Below are 19,858 nucleotides of genomic sequence, written 5' to 3' on the forward strand. Positions count from 1 at the left end.
TGCCTCATTGCTTGCCTCGTTGATCCAGATGAGCAGTGTGTACTGCCCACAATATATGGCGTTAATTGCTGCCCGTAATTAACGGCGTCGTTTTTGCGACATCTTCAAATTAAGGCTGGGGGCTGGAATTTGATGTTTTCTTTTTCTCCGCGGGATTATTGCCGTCTGGCGGCGGGTCATGCTCAAGATCGTGGTTACCTCGGGATGTTGTCATGCACCTGCGGGGGATCGGCATTAACCTCGGATGAGTAGAAAGTTGCTTCCCGTCCCCGGGTCCCATCCAATTGTTTCAGCTCGTTTAAGGTTTCACTCTTTCTTGTCTCTCGCCGAGGCTTTTGTTTACACGTTGAGAACTATTGACAAAGTGTGTTGCTCAAGTTCTCAACCATGGGCTCTTTCGAAGATCGTATCGACGCCGCTGTGCGGAATCGTGATATCCCCGGTATCATACTTCATGCCCAAGACAAATCCGGTGAGCTAGCTTCTAGTTCCTTAAACATTGGCTTCATTTCATATTCCGACGCCGGATTAACCCAGTTGGACAGGCAACTTCCAGTACTCGCACATCTTTGGGGATGAGTTGAAAAGCTCAACACCGCTGTCAGATGACAACATCCTCACTCTTGCTTCAGTCACGAAGCTCTTCACGACGATCGCTGCCTTGCAGCTCGTAGAGCGTGGAATCCTGACCCTCGACGGGGATGTATCGAAACATGTCCCGACACTAGCACAGAAGCCCGTCTTGACCGGCTTCACGGAGTCTGGCAAGCCCATCGAGGTACAGCGCAAGAAGCCCATCACCCTGCGCCACCTTCTCACGCATAGCGCCGGCAACAGCTACGACTTCCTCAGCGACGCGACGCGAGAGTGGCAGTCTTTTCATGGTCTCAAACCAACGCGCGGGAACACCGTCGAAGAGCGCTTTGGGTACCCCTTGAACTACGAGCCGGGAGAAGACTGGGCCTACAGTTGCAGCTCAGATTGGACGGGGAAGCTAATTGAGAATGTGTCTGGGACGTCGCTTGAGCAGTACATGCGGGAAAACATCTGGGACCCGGTTGGTGCATCGAGTTTCACATTCAACGTCGAGTCCGTGAGATCCAAACTGTGGGGGATGAACACACGTGATAGGGACACAGGAAAGATTATTCTTCATCGCGGAAGGGAGTTGAACCAAGGAGTGACCGACTGTCTTGGTGGACAAGGCTCCTACGGCTCGGCTCCAGATGTCATGCGAGTGTTGCGCTCACTGCTGATTGACGACGGAAAGCTGCTGAGCCCGATAATGACTGCCGAGATGTTCAAACCCCAGCTCTCGCCAGGGTCTAAGAAGAGTTTGTTGAAGGCAATGGAAGAGCCGGAGTGGGCAGTCGGGCATTTTCCTGTCACAGGCGAGTATGACTGGGGTCTTGGAGGTCTGCTTGTGGATGGACATAGTCACCCGTACCGCCGGAACGGGACGCTGATGTGGAGTGGCGCGTCAAATGTTTTCTGGGTAAGTCTTGTCCCTCGCACTTGGTTCGCGGCGACACTTTTCTGACTTTTGGCAGTGGATCGATCGCAAAGCTGGGCTTTGTGGCTTCTTTGCGACGCAGATGCTCCCTGCGGCAGAGGAAGGAGTCCGGCCATACATCAAGGCATTTGAAGATGAGATGTACTCAAAGGTCAAGGGTTTCAAGACTCGCGCAGTGCTTTGAGAAAAGACTGGATACACGACAATAGTACGGAGCAGATCTTTCTACTTCTCGTTACGCCATGTGTTAGGGCACGTTTACTTTGCTCAGAAAAGAAAGAAATAACGTACGTCTCGTGGCAACTAGACTTGGGGGTCTTTCGGATTAGCTGAGCGATCGTATACTCGGGTCTTCAATATGATGGACAATCGAGGTATTCGTAGTCCGAAGTTTTCGGAACCCCAGTTAAAACAGGTCAAAACCATCGGATCAGCCGTTTACAGCGGCTTACGGCACGGCCCGACCACTCGGCTGTGGCAATAGCACAGGTAACTCCTTATAACTTCGGCTTTTGGCTGACATTGCGTCCGTTTTCGCTGGTAGACAAGGACTACAGGTCTGGCTTTGGCTCGTCCCCCTATCAGAGTTGAGTTGGCTCACCGACTGTTGAAAAGTAAATGTATGGACAATGGACAACAGGTATTATTATGTCCGCGCGTCAGTCGTACGGAAGTGCATGTACTGTAACCCAAAAAGTTTCGGTGCCGAAAAAAACATTAAACTTTCATTGGCTGGGGCCCTAATGACTGAGGGCCAAGGTGCTATCCGCTGTATCCCCCCTCTTTATCATGCAGACAAGCTCCATCTCGACGACGAAAGTGCAGATAAGAAGAGAACTCAATCATTTGGCCTGGGCAACGCTTCAGCGACGCGAAATGAGCACGTTACCAGGATTCCATGGAGACAAGGGAAGGAAACGTCGAGCCTGTAACGTTGCTGATGCTGCCGTCAAATCATGCGTCATGATCTCTATCAGCGACGATCACCGCCAATGATTTGCAAGAAATCCTGCACGCAATTTTCCAGGGAAGGGGAGCTCAAGTGGCATGACAGTACCCGGTTCATGGGACACTCTACACCGACACGCCCGGGGACCTAGCCTGCTATCGCTTCTCTCAGAGGTCCATCACACGGAGAAATGCCCACTGGTCGTGAACCCCATGAGGGATGGCACGTGTCAAGTCCCTTGGCAGTTATCGCTAGCCTATGGAGTTCATTCGTCTCCAAACCCAACTCCAAGCTTGGTTGGAGGAACCGCTGAAGATTCTCCACAGCCCGAGGTTCGTTTGGGATAGGTCGGTCGAAGTCTTCAAAATGCCAACCTCTGATCCATGCACACTGATGCACCGCCCGGTGTCCGCGGTATGGGTTTGAAGGGGGAACGGGGGTCGCGCGTGGGCCCTGGTCCTTGGAAGTTGGGGTTGAGCTTCGGTGGATTAAATACCTAGACCTCAGACGATCTAATCTGTAACCCCACGGTTTTTCACATCAAACCCCTCACCGACGCCTGCTTACTTTTTTCTTGGAAAATATCGTGATGGCGACTCCGGAAGATGAGACGCGCTCACCTCCAGCGGCTGAAGCCGCAGCTTCCCCAGCTCATCATGAGGAAGGCGTGAACCCGGCAACAGGTATCATTGTACGCTTTGATCCACACAACGAGCCCCAAGCCGGGCAGAACGGGCAGCCCTTTGCTAACTTGTGATGCCGTGATTAGGATGCTGATGAAGGAGGAACAGACTCCGCCATTAATGTGGTACGTTATTCAATACATATCACAGCCACCTAAGATGAGAAACCTCGGGTCGCGACAGGATCTCATTTCGAGGTGTCATGGCATAGTATTCGTACTCACTACACCCTGTGCTAGTCAATCCGCGATTCTCTCACGTCCATTCGCTCGTCCATTCTCAATTTTGAAGATGAGAACGGACGTCTATACCACTCTCATTCCCGAGGCAGTTCGTGTACCCAATGACCATGAGACTGGATCTTAACTGATACATACGCAGAATACTACTTTCCCCACGACAATGTAAGCTCAGATCGCCATGATGTACGATAGTCTGGGCGTTTTTGAGATAGCTGACGAGACATCATTAGGTCGAACAAGAGCGATTAGATCTACAGCACGAGCTCTTTATGAGGACGTTTAGAGGACGTCTTTGCACTTGTCCAAAGTCTTACGGTGCTAATAGAGTTCTGGATCTCGGAACGGGAACGGGAATATGGGCTCTCGAATACGGTTAGTACACACATGAGCTAGGCCACATTAACCCCAACTGATGGTAGAGTAGCGGAGGAGCATCCCGAGTCTGAAGTCATTGGAGTGGACATCAGTCCAGTGCAGCCTGACTTGTAAGTAAAGCCATTTTCAAACTTGCCCCTCATTATGTAGGTTATACCTGCTGATGATCTCAAAGCATGCCTCCCAATTGCTCTTTCGAGATAGACGATCTGGAGAAACCATGGACATGGTCAAAACAATTCGACTTCATCTTCTCTAGAACTTTGAGTGGCAGTATCCTGGACCCAGCCAAGCTGGTCGATAGCATTTACAAGTGAGTCGTCCCAGAATACCCCCAGCCTGATCACATGCACAATATGCGAACGTTCAATCACGCAGCCAACTCGAACCCGGCGGGTGGTTCGAAGCTCAGGATGTCTGCATGGAAGCTCGGACCGACGACAACACTCTACCCGAGAATAGCTACTTGGCGCAATGGGCTGATGAGGTGGTTGACGCCATGGAAAAGATCAATCGGACGCTCAAGCTTCCCCTCAAGTGGAAGCAGCTTCTGATCGATCGCGGTTTTGAAGATGTTCGAGAGACTGTCTACAAATGGCCGACCAATACTTGGCCGCGAGATAGAACGATGAAGGACATTGGCGGATGGGGTCTGGCGAACCTCGACTACTTCCTCGAGACAGCGGCTCTTCGCATTTTGACCAACATCAAGGGTTGGTCAAAGGAGGAGGTCCTTGTTTTGTGTTCACAAGCGAGGAAGGAGATGCGTGATCCGAGGATCCATGTTTGGTGGCCTGTGTAAGTTTTCCCATTGAGACCAAATTCCTCTATCATAGTTGCTTTGAGCGCTATTGCTAACTTCACTCTGTCAGATATGTCGTTTCTGGTCGCAAGCCAGGCTCAATAACTCAGGCGCCTGCTGAGTCTTCGACAGCTTAAGTCCCCCGACATCGTCAAGAGAGGCGTGTCTTAAGCCATCATCATTTGTCAATGGGCCATCCGAAGGCGCCCCAAAATATGCTTTCTGTATGGAAAGTCACATGGGATTCGGCTCTTGAAGTATCAGTCTCAATACTTTCGTGGGTTTGCACTTTGGAGTTACCCTACTTCGGTAGAAAGTTAGAAATCTATTCGAGCTATGGCTTCGGGCAGTTCAAATCCAAAATCCTCTTTTCAATGGGCTAACCCAGCGGTGACCACACAAAAGCTGTGCGATCCCAACATGGACCTTCACGCTACAGCTCATCTGACCTCTCTGAGCCCCCTTCAGTACCTTGGTCGTTCTGCTGAGCGAGCTTCTGACTGTTGACACTATTTAGCTTACACGCTGTGTTAGAGACTGTTGTGGGATCGAGGCAAACTTACTCTCTTCGCCTGTACATGTACCACATAAGCGTGACGCTAATGATTGCAAGGCCGCCGAAAAGAATGAGGATTTGATAACCGTACTTGTATTTCGGCGCATCATATGTCGGGAATAGAACCACTGAGAATATGTCAGTATGTGTAAAGAACTTGAGTGATAGACTTCGGACTGAACCCACATGGTACCCAAAGAACCCAAGCATAGGAAACGACGTTAGCAGTGGCCACGAGCAGTTGTCTGAGACTAGGATCGTCTGCGTTTAGCGTATTGGCCCAGCTCTATAATCAGTGTCAGAAACTGGCATGCTTATGGTTTCTTTTAGTTACTAACAATGAGCACAGGAGTTGCGGCTGATCCAGCATACGAAAGATAGTACGCAAACATCAATGCGCCTTTGGGGATGTTCTAAACAGAAAGCAAGATATTGGACAGGATCATAAAAGCCTGAACTATGACGATCATCACGTAATTTTGGCCTGTTCTGTCCGCAATGATACCCCAAATGACTGTGGCAACGATGTTCAGAGCACTACCACCGGTTGGATAGATGTTTGCATCTACGACACTGTAGCCGGCAGATTTTAGCCAGAGGTTGAAGTAGCTTGTAGCCGTGTGACAGGCTGCGACCATGCTATCGAGTTTACTTCATGTGAGTGATGTCCTCAAATGTTTTCTCTCTTCCCGGATTGACTCACGTGTATGGCACAACAAAGACCCAGATCTCTCAGCCTAGGTAGATCCGCTTGGCTTCCTTCCACGTCAGCTTTTGCTGAGCCTTTTGACCGAATTTCTCAATCCTATCAATGCCATATTTGACATGCTATGCAAATCTGTCGCAGCGCCACACGTGGCGCTGCCGGTTACTGCCGTACGATACCGCTTTCCACAAGCCGATTACCCGTCTTGTACGGTATATAGATATGACTCTCATACGGATCTTCCACTTAGAAGAATCAAGCCACTTTCTACTATACAAGTCTTCCACTTGCTACCTCGCTTTGTGATAATTATCGGTGGAAGTTGAGAGCAAGGTCAAAAGCCTCATTCTGGAAATCTTCGAGAACGGGGCTTTGTCGGCAAGCGAGCGTGAGAAAGCTGGCCGTCTGCTATCACGATATGGCGACCCGCGAGATCTGACTGGACTCGCAGTGGTTCCCGCCGGAAGCTTCCTAATCGGATCTGAAAGTCATCCCAACTCGCAGCCTCTGCATAGAATCTCACTCGAGAGGTTTCGTATCGGTTTCTATCCCGTCGCTAATCGAGACTACCATGTCTTTGTCAGAGATACTGGCCGCGACTGGATGAGTCCCGATGGAGCAGATCGGGAGAGGTCAGATGCCCCAGCAACCGACCGTACATGGCATGACGCGAGGGCTTATTGCCAATGGCTCACGAAAAGATGGAGGGAAGAAAACAAAATCACTTCCAATGAGCATGTAAGACTTCCGTCAGAGCCAGAGTGGGAGCGCGCAGCCAGGGGTGACCAAGATGAGACGGGTACTGAAGGGTTGGTTTTCCCTTGGGGTACGAATTGGGAGGGAGATGCTGATAATGGTGATAAGACTGGCTTCAGCAAGACCTGTTCCGCAGGGCCGCTCGCCGTACGGATGTTATGACATGGCGGGGCATGTATGGGAGTGGTGCTCAACTCTCTGGGGCGAAGATATGGCCACGCCAATTTTCCAGTATCCTTGGTAGGATGATGGGCGAGAGTCTATTGATGCCCCGGATCATGTTAGAAGAGTACTGAGAGGCGGATGCTTCTCAAGCCCAGAGTTGAAGGCAAATTGTACTTACCGGGGTAGCCTCGAACCAACAGGGTTCTGGAGGGGGAATGGTTTTCGCGTTGTCGTTGCTTCGGTAGACTCATGATAGTACGAAAGAATCAGAGCGTTCGACAGTACGCAATAACCAAATCGCATCGTCGGCATTTTCACAGTGAATCGATGGATTCGTATTGCGCATGGTCATCGGGTTTGTCTCATTATGCCGAGGACCGGCAATATTGTATGACACATCATTTGCCGGTCGTGACGGCATTCGCGGACTCAACATTCGAAACTTCCGGCACGATGGATCCAGCTCAGGATCGGCCGGTGTCGGAGGCAATCGGCGGACCTGACCGGGAACACAATAGTGGAGGAGCATCGCGTCATTTCGCCTGAGCCCGGGAGTCTGGTTCGTGTAAGGCGGCTTTATATGTCCATCTGGTCTGCGTCCTGGTGATCTCTACAACCTTATTCCTCAAAGGCTATTCACTAGTTCAAGAAACTGAAAATAGCTTACCAAGCTCAATCATACGTGTCGGCTATTTTCCGCCAAAATGCCGATTATTCACGAGTTCAAGCTGCCGGACGATGCAAGCGCCCTAGGGCGTAATAGGACAAATTCCACAGCCCCCTTTTTCATTACATTCACCACGTCGGACCATCCTGATACGGGAGAATCGTGGTGCCCCGATTTCCGAGCCGCTCTTCCTCACATCATAGCCGCCTTCTCGCCTTTAAGCACGCCGGAGATGGCCTTCGTTGAAGTAGGGCAGCGGCCTGAGTAAGGACCCAGCTGAAAGCTGGACTTTCAGGATTTGGAGAGTCCCTACAAATGTGTTTCGAACCAAGTGGAACGTTAACAATGTGCCGACAATTGTTCGCTATGAGCTTTCAGATGGCGAAGTAAAAGAGACGGCCAGACTGGTAGAGGGCGAGATCCTGGATGAGAAGCGACTGAGACTATTGATCAGCAAGAACTCATAAGACCTCAACCAGAAATGACCCGTGAGAAGCTTGAGAAGTAAGCTTTCGGGCGTGGTATAAGCGCCATGGCAAAGCTTATTTCCTTAGGCCCTCAGCCGAAGGATCACCATAATTGTTTTTCGCGATTCCGACTCGCCACGACATCATCGTCACTCGCATTTTTATTAAACCGTGTCTCAGGCAGCAGTGTCGTATTAGCCGTTTTAGCTCCCTTTTCGAGAACAATAGTCGAGCCTGAGCCGCTCGCTAACATCGATCAGTACTAGTCTATTGAGCCAATCTCGGCCGCATTGGCTCCCGTTTGCTGGTGCTGAGGATCAGGGGCAAAATCGAATCCTTCGCAAAATCCTCAGTCACAAACATCGTATTCTGATGTGTGTCGCGCGATTCCAAAACCTTTTTTCTCGTCTTCTCAGCTCATAAGTTTCCTCTTAATACTAATTTCATAGTCCACCAGCTTTTCTTCATCAGTCGCTCGCTACAACTGCACGACCAGTCTCTAGACGTTCTGAACATGATCTCATCAAGATTCCTCTGCCCAATGGGCGTTTTGCTAGCAGGCGCGTCGCGTGCATTGGCGTTTGACCGCATCAGCATCCCGACCACGGTCAAAGCCGACACCGATGTCGAAGTCACCATCGCAAACGACATCGCGACCGGAAGCAAATCCTTCGATGCCGGCTTCACCAACTACAACCTCTACCTCTCAACCACTCCGCCGGGATGGGGTACCGGACCCGTATGCGTCCTGGCCAACGGGACAAAGATCGACGTTACCTCCGTGAAGGTGAAAATCCCCGCCGACGCGATCCCTGACGGCTCCGAATTCAAGATCACGGCGATGGAGTGGAATTCGGATCCGAACAAGGACGGACCTTCGGGCTTCCAATACAGCAACGACTTTTCCTTCTCGGGCGGCACCGCAGAATGGGGCAAGACGGAGCTCGGGGGCTCTACGCTGGGCGACATGGATCGCATCCCGTGCACAGCGTACTCGTGCGCACGCAAGTGCAATGATAAGTACTTTGACGAGAGAAACACGACCAGCCAGGATCCCAGCGTCTACAAGAACACGTACGAGTGCGTTGCCGCGTGTCCCGGCACGACGTTCCCGTCCTGGGACTCGATCATCAACGACAACGGGGATGGGCAAGGCTCGGGCGCCCGTGCGGGACCCTCGGGAAGCGCGACGGCTACGGCAACAAGATCCGGTGCCTCGGCGATAGCCTCGACGTCCCCGACAGGCTCGTCCACTTCTACCCCGACATCAGCCCAAAGTAGCAGCTCGCCTTCTCAGACACCTAACGGCGCCGTCTCAGTCACTGCCAAGGCCTCTGGCCTTGTCTTTGCTGGCTTGGCTATCACGTTTAGCTTCCTCTAGTCATGAACTCGGCGGTTGTGGGCCGTGTACGGACGTTCGTAGTGTACAATAGATGGTGTACTATACCCACAGTTATTTAGACATTTGCAAACATTACTCATCAAGCCAATGACCTTGCACACTACGCTTATTTCTCGGCGAGAGATCCGAATAGGGCAATGTATTCCCCTCAACGTCATGACAAATTCCATATCGCGAGACCGACCCTCCGCGGGCGAAGAAAAGGACATGCAACCCCTGAGAAGCGCGCTTTCTTGTCCCACGTTGATGCATCGACCTAGGACAGAATCAGTAATAATCTCCCCGAGGTTGTACGCAAATGCGATCCTAGCGACAGTTTCCTGGGTCCCCGGACCGTGAACTTAAATAGGTGACAGCTGCATCTACTCCGTACGGATAATCAGTTGCCCACATATACAAGCTTTACAGACTAAGGTAACCAGGCCGGGGAGATCTCGCCCGCTATTAACAAAGCGAGTCCGATACATGCTTTCCCATTTGCCCGCTACATGCGCGACAAGGGCCATTCCAGTGCAGCCGAGGTTCACGTCGTCTGAACATAATTAGCCCGGGGATGGAGTAACTTATACGAATTACGAAATACGAAGTGGATGTTTCGCAATGTGCCGACACGTGGCAGGAGCCTCCTGTCAAGGTAGGACGGCTCTTATGAATGCAGACTTGTTACCAATGGCCCGGGTCGAGTATGCCTGTTGCTTACTTACAGGCCACAACGTCGTCGCAGTACACGCATCTGAAGCTCATGTTGATCTGGCATCAAAAGGTCGGCCAGTCAGATTCTAGCTATGTACACTAGCATCGATGCATTCTGACGCGTTACGATTCTTATGTGAGGCGGTTGTGCTATTCATAAGGTAGGTAGTTTGCTTCCAATCGGTAGGAAGGCTCTAAGCTCCAAGTTCATAGGTTTGTAAATTGTAATTTAAATTATCTTTAGCTTCAATTTACTAAGTAAGAATCGAATGCATGCTATGACTCGAGACGACTGTGAGCTTACCACGTGTACACGTATCACAGCCGTGCTTGCCGTTGCAGAGGCGGCCGCCGGTAAGAGTCAGTGAGTAAGCACCTTGATGATTCAAGTGCCAGGTGTGAGCTCAATTCCAATGGCGAGACGCGAAGAATGCCTTGTGATCTTGCATGAAAAAGCTTTTCTATTTCTTGAATCATTGATATCGAGGCAAGCGTAGAGGCTGCGGGACCATAGCCGAGTAAGAGCCCGGGATCCGGTTTCCGACAGATAAACCCACGGAACCATTGACAATTCAGGCCGTAAGATTTCAATGAAGCATCGTCCCTAGAAGCCAGTATAACTCATAGACATCAAATACAACTATCGGGGCTGGCTTCTTATCGGTGCTCCTGAGAGACATCGATTTCGAGTCAAATCCCGAGTTCAGTGCAGAAGAAGCAAACCGGTTATACAACATGTGCAACTCCAACTTCAAAGCGGGAGTCGAGACGTACGAAGTAATTAATGGCGGTGCTTAATTCGAGCACACTCTCATATTATCTATGGCGGTCAGTAAAGAGCGACCCTGGTCCGTGCTATGTTACCGAGACGATCAAACTTGTGAACTGACTCAATTTTCGGACATGTAGTGTCTAAAGGCGCAACAGGATGGTAATTTGCCGCTGCAATGGAGCCTCATGTCGGCTGCCGCCAGACACGTCCTGGCCTTAGGTTATCACCGAAGAGGGAAGCTGGCAGCGTTACCGACCCAAGAGGCGCGGCGAGCACGACGACTCTTCTGGCACGTATACTTCGCCGACCGGAGACTGACCCTTACGCAAGGGAAAGCTCCGGTCATACAAGACATTGACGTCGACGTCGAACCTTTCGAAATCATTCAGACACCCGAGAGAAAACCCTGGGACACCTCGTTCTCTGCCTTTATCGAGTTCGGAAGAATACAATGCAAGATCTACGAAAAGCTTTACTCTCCGGCAGCATCTCGGTCAACGGACGAGGAGAGGCGGGCCGTGGCAGCTCATCTTGCAAAGTGTTTGTCAACGTGGTACGAATCATGGCGCAGCGTCGACTATACCCTTGCGTATCGAATAGAACTGTTTCAATTCACATTTGATGCGCTCGAGGTTGTCTATTGTTCCAGCTTAACGCTCATACATCGCGGGGTAAGCAGCTCAAATGCAGCCAGCGCCATCACGGAGGAATGCTTCGAGGCGGCCAGAAAAGGCTTGACTGCCCATACCACAGCGTACCCTCGGTCCGCATCAGGAGAATACGCTTCTCTATTCACATACGCCGTTTGGTATGCTGCCTTTCTTCTCCCAAAGATAGATACGTACGTGTCAGCTAACCCCCTAGCAGGACACAGCTCTACTCCTCCTACACGCCATACATCATCATCTTTCTCCACTGCATCGGGAACTCGGACGCCCAAGATCTGAACCTACTACGCTCCTCCCTTGAGATCAGCGAGCGCCTCAGCGGATTGGTGGAATCCTGCAAGAAGCAATACGAGTTATGCCGGGCGCTGTACCGCATCGCAGAGGCTTACATCAAGGCGAAGAAGGGGGTCGCATGCACAGCCGTGCCAGCAGAGACCACCATCACCCTACCCCTGCAACAACCTACTACGGATAGCTGGCCCTGCTTCGAGTCGAATCTGGAAGCGAACGCATTTCCGGACCTCCACGTGGATGACTGGAATGGCTCTTACATGGGGCAGATGTCATTTACTTTGGAGAACCACCTGGGAAAGGGCGGCCATTAGCTTAGATGATAGCAATGTTCGACAAGCCATGTCTCGCTTTCAACGTCAGTCAAGCCATCACTTGACGCTGAAGTCAAGAACCTCACAAGGCCGCCCCGAATATTGCCCCATCTCTTTAGCTTTTCACGATCGAGCCCAACCTAGAACCTTTGCAGGAGCATGGCGTCAAGGCCTCGACAGGCATCAAGTCTCGTAGTTTTGCCAGACAGTATCTATCGGAGCCAATCCAGACTAACGACCAGTCTTTCCCCAGGACGGGGCGTGGTCGTATTGTTGTTGGGGGCCGGGCTGGCGGCTCGTGGTTGGTTCAGTCACCTGATCTTGCTGCCGACTTCAATAGACACGCTCGATTTCGTTCATCGTCACCAGAATGCCATCCTGCCCTTCTGAAGTGGCTTGTTTCCATACCGCCAAAATGCTCGCAGGGATCATAATAGTATGATTACTATGTAAACATCAAACTATGAAGGTCACAAAAAGAGTTCACCACCCGGTGGGGCTACATCTCTGGTGCTCATGCTGGGATTCGAACTCGGGTACTCGTAAGCCTGTCGTCGAGTAGGCTGGTTGGCGTAGAAATTATTGTTGACGTTAAACCACTCCACCACCCAACCAGTTTGACCTGACCCGTCGACCTAGACGGGCGCCTCCTGGCTGGTGACTGGAATGGAATTGAGGGGGCCTATATGGGCTTCCTTCCGTGTGTATTCAGGTCAACGGCTGGCTGGTAGGTTATCCGATGAAAGTTTGGTAGGTGAGGTGCGGCTGACACCGCCTGCTTCTTTCGAGACAGACTACCTTAGGCAGGAACGCTTTGATGGGAAGGAAGGTAATACGGTTAGCAACACCTATCTCGCCTCATAAGACAAGGTCAGGTGGGTGGATGAGGAGACAGTTGAAGGACGGAGGCATAGCGAGAAGCTATTGGTTACTTTCCAACCCATAGTAGTGATACCGCGTGCATAATTTTGGCACCGCAATATGATGGAATTGGTAACCAAAAAGTAGAAGATGTGGAAGAGCCTCGAGAAGTAAAAGCCGTGGGGATTTCCTCCTTGGGGAAGCTGGGGCTCCAACCCATACTCATGGGCACACCCTCGATCTAACCTTTTCAAATATCCCCTTTACAGAGGCCTATATCAGCCCGCACCTACACCCAGGGGCAGACCACCAGGCCATTACAACAATTATTCCTCTAGGCAAAGTCCAGGAACAGAGACGCCAGATTAGCCACCTCTCAGTCCCAGACACAGCCCTACCTCGACTTGCCGACTTAGTAAAGGTAGGAGTCTCAGCCCTACCTACCTTGAGGGAGAAACCTACTCTAGCAGAAATAGACTCCCTAGCTACCCAACTAGTCAGCCTTCTCTCTACAGCTATTCAGGCGGTAGGGAAGAGACGAACTAACCAGGGTAGGGGAGCCCCCTGGTGGACAGAGGAGTGCTCAGAAGCCCACCAAGCTACTATTGAAGCCAGGCGCCAACAAGCCCAAGAGCCTAGGCTAACTATACCGCCGCCTATCCTAGAGGAGCAGAAGGCCTTTCTGGCTATAGTCAGGAAGGCAAAACGTGCCTACTGGGCTGCTAGGATTGAGGCCCTGGTCATCAAGTACTAAGCTGGCGCAAGTCCAGCTTAGCTATCAAAGCCCCACCTCTAGTAGTAGACGGACAGGCAGTTGATAACAGCTATGACAAAGCACAAGCCCTACGGAAGGCATTACTAGAGAGATTCGACGCTGCAGACGACCTAACTGGGAACCCTTTTACTGTTCCTGTAGTGGCAAGGCGTCTAATACCCTGGCAGCAGGCAGTCAGCATAGAAGAAGTACGCCAGGCGACTCTCACAAAGGCCACAACCCCTGGGACTGATGGGATTACTACAAAGGTACTACAATGTACCTGGGGCTTGATAGCTGTACCTATACAGCAGCTCTTTCAGGCCTGCGTTCAAACGGGCTACTTCCCTAGGACCTTCCGAAAAGCAGAGGTTGTTATGATCTAGAAGCCGGGGAAAACAGATTTCTCAAAGACTGGATCCTGGCGCCCAATCTCCCTTCTATCCTGCTTAGGTAAAGGCCTAGAGCGGCTGATAGCAAAGAGGATGGCATACCTCACTATCTTAGAAGGAGTTGCTAGCCCACAGCAGATTGGGGCACTTCCAGGAAGGGCTGCAGTCGACCTGACAACCTGTCTAACCCATGATATAGAAAGGGCTCTAGACTCAGGGCTCACTGCAACTCTAGCAACAATGGACGTCAAGGGGGCATTCGATTCCGTTCTACGAAATCGACTTATTATTAGGCTACGACAGCAGGGCTGGCCTGATAGCCTGATCAGGCTGATCTTTACCTTCGCCTCCAGCCGAACTGCTCGAGTCAGGCTAGAAGATACTACTACAGAGGACTTCCCCCTATCCTGTGGGCTACCACAAGGCTCTCCGCTATCACCTATTCTCTTTCTGCTCTATATAGCAGATATCCTAGCCGACGACCAGAAACTACGGTTTGGTTACGCAGACGATATAGCCCTGCTGGCCTTCAGCCCATCTCTAAAAGATAATGCTGTAGCCCTTGGACAGGAGATTACTCAGATCCTCAACTGGGGCACTGATAATAAGGTTGCGTTTGAGCCAGACAAATGCGAGGCAATCCATTTTAGCAGGAAACATAACCAGGAAAAAGACGTACCAGACATACAAGCAAGAGACCTAACTATTAAGGCTTCAACTAAGCCTATACGATGGTTAGGGGTCTGGTTTGATAAGAAAATCACCTTCCGACACCACGTTGAAGTAAAGGGAGCAGCAGCAAAAAAGGTGGCCAAGTTCCTACAGCACCTATCAAACACAAAAGGGGGGCTCCCAGCTGCTGCGGCACGTCAAGCTGTTATTGCCTGTGTCCTCCCAACAGCCCTATATGGAGCTGAGACCTGGTATGCAGGCTTAAATAGATCAGCCTGGAACAGCAGCACCACTACTGATAGCAGCAGGGCCACTAACCAGGCAGCTACTGTCAGTACGGGGCAGAAGGGCCTAGCCAGGAGAGTGGGAAAAGTTATAACAGCAGCAGCGAGGGCTATCCTACCTGTCTGGAGGACCACACCAACCAGCAGCCTCATCCGAGACGCTGGCCTGCCTACAGCAACAGTAGCCCTCGAAGGGGCACGCCTACGTTTCGCTACACGCCTACAGAGGGTTGACCAACAACACCCCCTAGTCTTAAGGCTCCCCCCGCAAGGGCAGCGGCAAACAAGGCTGCAAAGAACAGCAGCCCTCTTACCTAAGTGCCAAAGGCCTTTACTCCTACAGCCACAGTACCACCCAGGTCCACGGGATCCTACAGCTGGACGAAGTAAAGAGAAGGCAGCAAAAGCGTTCCAGGCCTGGCTTAAGACTGTGCCAGGTAGTCACACGATCATCTACTCAGACGGCTCTAAAGCCCCTAATAGGGCCACGGGATTCGGCTTTGTTATCTACCGTAACAATAAACGCATAGCTCAAGGCTGCGGCCGCCTCAGTCTTGCGGAAGTGTTCGATGGCGAGGCGGAGGGGGCGAGGGCAGGGCTCCGACGAGCTCTCCTTACCTCCCAAGGCCAGCCTATACATATCTGTATTGATAACACTAGTGTCATCCAGGGGATACGCGGCGATACCCCAGACTCCTCACAAGCTGCCTTCCTAGAGATCCAGGCAGCAGCCAGGATATATAACATACAAACCCACTGGTCCCCAGGGCACCAAGGGATAAAGGGTAGCGAAGAGGCAGACAGCCTAGCTAAGGAGGGTACAACACTGCCAGTCCCTAGAGGCCTACTAGCTACGCTTTCAGGGATCAAACGACTTGCTCAAGTGCGCAAACAGCACCAATATAGGAAATGGTGGAGACAAGAGGCAACCCCCCGCTATACCCAACTAGGGCTCAAGGCCACCCTTGCTTGCCCTCCTGAACTTGGCCTCCCTAGGGCGGCCCTTCATCACCTCCTCGCGGCGCGGTCAGGCCACGGGGACTTTGAACAGTATCACTAGCGCTTTAACCATACAGAAGCACTGCTAACCTGCTCCTGTGGAGAGGTTAAGGAGACAGACCATCTAGTCTACTGCCGAAAGACCCTACTGAGGAGGCAACAGTGGCCCACCCTCTACCCCTACAGCCGCCAGGAGCCCGTAGGACCTATAGGGTCCCTCGATCGCTACTTTAAGGGGCTAATCACTGACTCTGAAGGCTTTCAGGCCTTCCTCTGCGTGACAGACTTCTTCCAGAAGATCTGCCCGCGGTACTAGGAGATAGGCCATAACCTATCCTCCAAACGACAAACTACCTCTATTAGGAAACCAGATGGTTATAACGGACCTAGGGCACCAGTGGGAACTAGGGATGGATAGAACACATAGTAGCTCACGAGCAAGACTTGGAGGACGCCAGGATACGGCGTGTACTGTATAGTATATAGCTGGAGCCTACGACCCTCCACGCCACATACCCTTCGGGAGGTCTACCGCAAGGGCGACTGCGCCTTTGCCGCCATGGCGTTAAATATAAAACAAACAAACAAACATCCTCCTTAACTTGTTGAACGGAGTTGGAGTCAAACTCCACACCTACGCGCCGTTTCCACCTCAATCAAGCAACGAGCGGTGCCGCAATCGTGCTCATTTACCCTTGACCTTGACCGATGAAAAATATCCGTGTCCGCCGCCAACTACCCGCACGGCCCGCACCTGTACAAGAGCACTAGCAGGGGTGAAGGAGGAGATATTGGGGCTGCGGGAGCCTCAGAATATGCCGTGCATCCAAACACGCATATCAGAACCTGAGCGGCACTTGGAACAATGCCTGCGACGGGGTTCATCTTTCTGTCTTGGCGTTGACTTTGATGCGCACCTGCAGTATCGAGTAACGTCGTCATCGGCCTTCGGACGGGTGTTAGAGCCCGAGCCTCGAGGTCAATTGCCGCATGCGTCGTACTCTATCGAACGAAGTCCTAATGATCATATACTTATAGCTAGCGATGATAGCTTGATACTTTGAGTGTTTGATCATCTCTTTACATTCCACTTTCCGCATATTTTGCCTGGGAGCCATCAGCTTCGGTTCTAAACGTTCCCCAACATGGAGTCTACGACTGAAAGTCCATTTCCAAAAGTAGCCCAGCTTCTTTCAGCCCTCTTTGTCGTGGGTTTCTTGGTATGTGTCAAGCTCTGAGCATCTCTGGTGCTATTGTACTGTTCAATATCATCTCCTACCAGTTAACACCTTTGGCTGTGTGCTAGTCTGTCTCTTACGCATTCGGCAAAGCTTTCTACAATGTCTTCTTCCATCCCCTTCAAAAATTCCCGGACCCAAGTCATGAGCTGCGAGCCGCATCCCTTATAGCCTCGCCCAGATCGATGGGAAGCCTCACAAGCAACTCCTAGCCCTCCACGACAAGTACGGTCCTATTGTCAGAATCGCCGACAACGAGATATCCTTCATCTATCCCGATGCATGGAAAGACAACAACGGCCATCGAAAAGGGAGCGTACCCGAGAACACCAAGGAGCCACTAGCCATCCTCGGCAACGAACACAATCTTTTTGGTGCGAACCTTGAGGACCACAATCATATGCGCCGCGTTCTCTCGCACGGGTTTTCTATGCAGGCCATGAAGGATCAGCAGCCTCTCATCTCGACCCACGTCGACCTCCTGCTACAACGGCTGCGGACGCATTCAGCGAGGGGGACTCGTCCTGTTGATATGGTGTCTTGGTATAACCGCGTCACGTTTGATGTGATCAGTGACCTGTCCTGGGGTGAGCCACTGGGATGTCTGGAGAAAGAGCAGGATCACCCGTGGATCGTGGCCTTGGGACACACCGTCAAGTACCAACTGTACCTTGGAATCGCCAAACGCTTTCCTCCCCTTACCCCCTTGCTGAAAGCTTTCATCCCGAAGGAGTTGACTAGGCTGGAGCAAGAGAACTTTGCATTAGCTGCAGCAAATGTCGAGAAGCGAATCGCTCTGGCGGATTCTCGCACAGACTTCATGGAATCAATGATCCGACAAAAGGGGGAAAGGGTGAGTCACAATATCAAGACTCGAGATTGACATTACCATTGGTGGCTGACTGATTATCTTCTATGATCAGGAGATTCAAAAACACGAGATGGTCAGCAATGCTTTCCTACTCATGCTTGGAGGTTCTGAGACGTCCGCGACCGCACTTTCAGCAGTCACATACTTCTTGACGTCTCACCCGACAGTTCTGTCCAAGCTTACCCACGAAGTCTTGTCTACGTTTCAAACGGAAGAAGAAATCAACATCAACTCGGTCCAAAACCTCCCATACATGCTAGCTGTCCTGGACGAAACCCTACGGCTGAACCCGCCTCTCCCTGGCTATTCACCGCGCGTGGTGCACAAGGGAGGCGACACGTTCAATGGGGTCTTTATCCCGGAAGGCGTAAGTTTTCTCTCCCCTTAAGATCAGTCGTTGAAGGACTACGATGTAAGAAGGCTTGAAGATATTCACTGATATCTTACACAGACCGTCATTGGAATTCCCCAGTGGCCAATGTATCACAGCTCTCAGAACTTCACGCTCCCTGAGTCCTTCATCCCAGAGCGCTGGTTGGGTGATCCTCGCTTCGCTAGCGATCAAAGAGAAGCCAGAAAGCCGTTCAGCTATGGGCCGAGGAACTGCATTGGAATGAAGTTGGTCAAGCCTAAGAAATTTGTCACAAGACTTTGAGTACCTTAACTAACAGACCTAATTAGCCTCGCGTATACCGAAATGAGGATTATCCTAGCCAGGATCATTTGGAATTTCGAGATGAGACTTTCTGATGAGAGTAGGAAGTGGACCGAGGAGCAGCAGGCGTGGGTTGTTTGGGATAAGCCCGCGTTGAAGGTGTATTTGACACCCCGTGATTCGATTCCGTCTAAGGCTTAGAGTGCACTTCCCGACTGGAGATATTATCTCTGCTTATGATGGAATTTTGAGTCACGATGCAGATATTTGGAGGGTTTGACCAAATCCAACTCAGACTGCATAGCATCAGCTCCAAACACGGAGTTGCGGAAGAGGTGGGCACGAGAACTCAAGTGTCTGGGTCCAAGACTGGTCATTAAACGACTTTTGTGATGATGGCTATCGGACCGGCAAGATCTACCTGATTTGGTCCTGTGGATCACACCATGGATGCGAGAATCCAGCGATTCGTCAATTGTCAAGACTGAATACGACTATGGTGTCATTGGTAGTATGGACCTAACTTCTGCGGTGTTCATCTCGTCATGCCTCTCGGGTGCAACTGTGACCCATGCATGTTGAGAACTTTTCTTCCAACACCTGGCATTAGACGCTCCCTTCCGCTTCTTCCTCATTTCCATTTTTACATACTTTTCAGCGTAAAGGGCCGCACCCGGTGATCGAACCCCAGATTCGATTCTGGGGATGCGGAGTTTGACCTGTGCCTGCAGTGGAGGTGCAGTCTCATTGCGTTAGACCACCTCAGTTTGTCAAAGAAGGATGTTAGGATTCCAGAGACCAAGTCTCTCAATCACCGTAAGATTCAATGACATGCGCTTAGAATGACTTCATGCGTCTATTTGTCCCTGTTCGGACATTTCAAGCGCTTGTCATACAAGCTGCCATGACTCAGGAGGAGACATATAAAGATGGGCATATCGCGACAGCAGTGGTACATCTTCAAGCCAATGGCCATCAATAATCATCAGCGCAGACAATATGGCCCCATTTGAGCTCTTATACCTTGTATTCATCTCACTTTTCTTTGGATATGTCCAGACTCGGGAGAATACCGCCAATGGCTTGACTAAGTTGCCTCAGTTTCCTCACA

At 51.2% G+C, this 19,858-nt stretch overlaps 7 protein-coding genes across 7 annotated transcripts; 6 read left to right on the top strand and 1 right to left on the bottom strand.

Annotated features, from left to right (window-relative positions):
* Positions 1–387: 387 nt before the first annotated feature.
* On the top strand, positions 388–1,697 carry BDP81DRAFT_315815 (beta-lactamase; the record flags this gene model as incomplete). The annotated part of the gene is made up of 3 exons (XM_060584118.1): positions 388–472; positions 546–1,495; positions 1,551–1,697. The coding sequence occupies 3 exons, from the start codon at positions 388–390 to the stop codon at positions 1,695–1,697; spliced, it is 1,182 nt and encodes a 393-aa protein (XP_060447078.1).
* Positions 1,698–3,001: 1,304 nt separating this feature from the next.
* BDP81DRAFT_425044 (TAM domain methyltransferase) lies at positions 3,002–5,008 on the top strand. The gene is made up of 9 exons (XM_060590185.1): positions 3,002–3,153; positions 3,232–3,270; positions 3,385–3,475; positions 3,527–3,549; positions 3,618–3,759; positions 3,812–3,872; positions 3,938–4,075; positions 4,141–4,560; positions 4,635–5,008. The coding sequence occupies exons 1-9, from the start codon at positions 3,052–3,054 to the stop codon at positions 4,699–4,701; spliced, it is 1,083 nt and encodes a 360-aa protein (XP_060447079.1). The 5' UTR covers positions 3,002–3,051; the 3' UTR covers positions 4,702–5,008.
* BDP81DRAFT_405471 (uncharacterized protein) lies at positions 4,998–5,865 on the bottom strand (the record flags this gene model as incomplete). The annotated part of the gene is made up of 6 exons (XM_060588937.1): positions 5,824–5,865; positions 5,594–5,759; positions 5,459–5,533; positions 5,307–5,406; positions 5,128–5,248; positions 4,998–5,064 (listed from the first exon to the last, which is right to left on the bottom strand). The coding sequence occupies exons 2-6, from the start codon at positions 5,756–5,758 to the stop codon at positions 4,998–5,000; spliced, it is 528 nt and encodes a 175-aa protein (XP_060447080.1). The 5' UTR covers position 5,759; positions 5,824–5,865.
* A 1,561-nt stretch (positions 5,866–7,426) lies between these two features.
* BDP81DRAFT_371946 (uncharacterized protein) lies at positions 7,427–7,881 on the top strand (the record flags this gene model as incomplete). The annotated part of the gene is made up of 2 exons (XM_060586637.1): positions 7,427–7,678; positions 7,710–7,881. The coding sequence occupies exons 1-2, from the start codon at positions 7,452–7,454 to the stop codon at positions 7,879–7,881; spliced, it is 399 nt and encodes a 132-aa protein (XP_060447081.1). The 5' UTR covers positions 7,427–7,451.
* Positions 7,882–8,251: 370 nt separating this feature from the next.
* On the top strand, positions 8,252–9,436 carry BDP81DRAFT_425049 (uncharacterized protein). Its single transcript, XM_060590186.1, has one exon. The coding sequence runs from the start codon at positions 8,396–8,398 to the stop codon at positions 9,260–9,262; it is 867 nt and encodes a 288-aa protein (XP_060447082.1). The 5' UTR covers positions 8,252–8,395; the 3' UTR covers positions 9,263–9,436.
* Positions 9,437–10,888: 1,452 nt separating this feature from the next.
* On the top strand, positions 10,889–12,021 carry BDP81DRAFT_316197 (uncharacterized protein; the record flags this gene model as incomplete). Its single annotated transcript, XM_060584156.1, has 2 exons — positions 10,889–11,556; positions 11,616–12,021. Coding segments are annotated over 2 exons (1,074 nt in total), but the record flags the coding sequence as incomplete, so codon positions are not given.
* Positions 12,022–17,081: 5,060 nt separating this feature from the next.
* On the top strand, positions 17,082–19,289 carry BDP81DRAFT_405473 (cytochrome P450). Its single transcript, XM_060588938.1, has 5 exons — positions 17,082–17,203; positions 17,403–18,074; positions 18,145–18,459; positions 18,544–18,710; positions 18,774–19,289. The coding sequence occupies exons 1-5, from the start codon at positions 17,129–17,131 to the stop codon at positions 18,946–18,948; spliced, it is 1,404 nt and encodes a 467-aa protein (XP_060447084.1). The 5' UTR covers positions 17,082–17,128; the 3' UTR covers positions 18,949–19,289.
* Positions 19,290–19,858: the final 569 nt, after the last annotated feature.

The sequence above is a fragment of the Colletotrichum phormii genome (assembly GCF_030913505.1).
Source record: "Colletotrichum phormii strain CBS 102054 chromosome Unknown BDP81scaffold_7, whole genome shotgun sequence".
Classification (NCBI taxonomy): Eukaryota; Fungi; Ascomycota; class Sordariomycetes; order Glomerellales; family Glomerellaceae; genus Colletotrichum; species Colletotrichum phormii.